Source organism: Chiloscyllium plagiosum, chromosome 30, assembly GCF_004010195.1.
Source record: "Chiloscyllium plagiosum isolate BGI_BamShark_2017 chromosome 30, ASM401019v2, whole genome shotgun sequence".
NCBI classification, from domain to species: domain Eukaryota; kingdom Metazoa; phylum Chordata; class Chondrichthyes; order Orectolobiformes; family Hemiscylliidae; genus Chiloscyllium; species Chiloscyllium plagiosum.
This window is the reverse complement of record NC_057739.1, coordinates 4,929,265-4,929,949: the sequence shown is the minus strand read 5'-3', so window position 1 is coordinate 4,929,949 and position 685 is coordinate 4,929,265. Positions and strand designations below refer to the sequence as shown.

Sequence of the window (685 nt, the reverse complement as noted above, 5' to 3'; positions counted from 1 at the left end):
GATGGTGGAATCAAACTGGATACCTAGTGCTGTGGAGACAGCAGTGCTAACCACTGAGCCACCATGTTCAGTATTTGTATTTTGGATCCACTGAAGGGCAATTTTTTGCATCATTGACACTTGTTTGAGGTCAGTGATTGTACATATTCTCTCAGTAATCATTGGTTCAGAAGTAGCTGGAATTATCTGACATTCAAAGATACGTATGTGTTTCAATGAAGCTTTATTGCTGAAATGCCTAAATGTCAAGAATTCACTCCTTGCAAGCAGCTAGAAGCAAGAAGAAGCCTGTCGGTCAATCTCAACAGCTTTGAGTTCCACCATTACTCGCATGGACTTCGTTCAGCTCTCTTCAGCTTTGGGTCTTTCTTTTTGCTGCAACGACGATGTGATTTTTTCTTCTCTTCTTTTGGAGGGACTGGGGCTGTTGATGGAATGACAAACTCATTGATATCTGTCTGATAAACCAGTCAATAACTTAAATTTTAATCTTGTTGGTATGTGTTTAATGAATCAACCAACGTTTTATAACACCATGCTCCCTCCCATCAGTATAGGAGTTATTACAGCCACATCCCCTCCTCCTGCTGGTATTGGAAAATATTGTGCACCCCCATCAGAATTGGTATATTAACTCCCACCCCCAACCCCCCCCCCCCCCCCCCCCCCCCCCCCCCCCCCCCCC

General features: G+C 44.2%; 1 protein-coding gene across 1 annotated transcript in view; it reads right to left on the bottom strand.

The window, feature by feature from the left end:
- Positions 1-246: 246 nt before the first annotated feature.
- LOC122564722 (secreted protein PRY1-like) overlaps positions 247-685 on the bottom strand; it is a 20,185-nt gene continuing 19,746 nt past the window's right edge. The window contains exon 7 of the mRNA XM_043719849.1: positions 247-424. Coding sequence (XP_043575784.1) covers positions 324-424 — 101 coding nt within the window. The 3' untranslated portion in view covers positions 247-323. The remainder of the gene's footprint in view (positions 425-685) is intronic.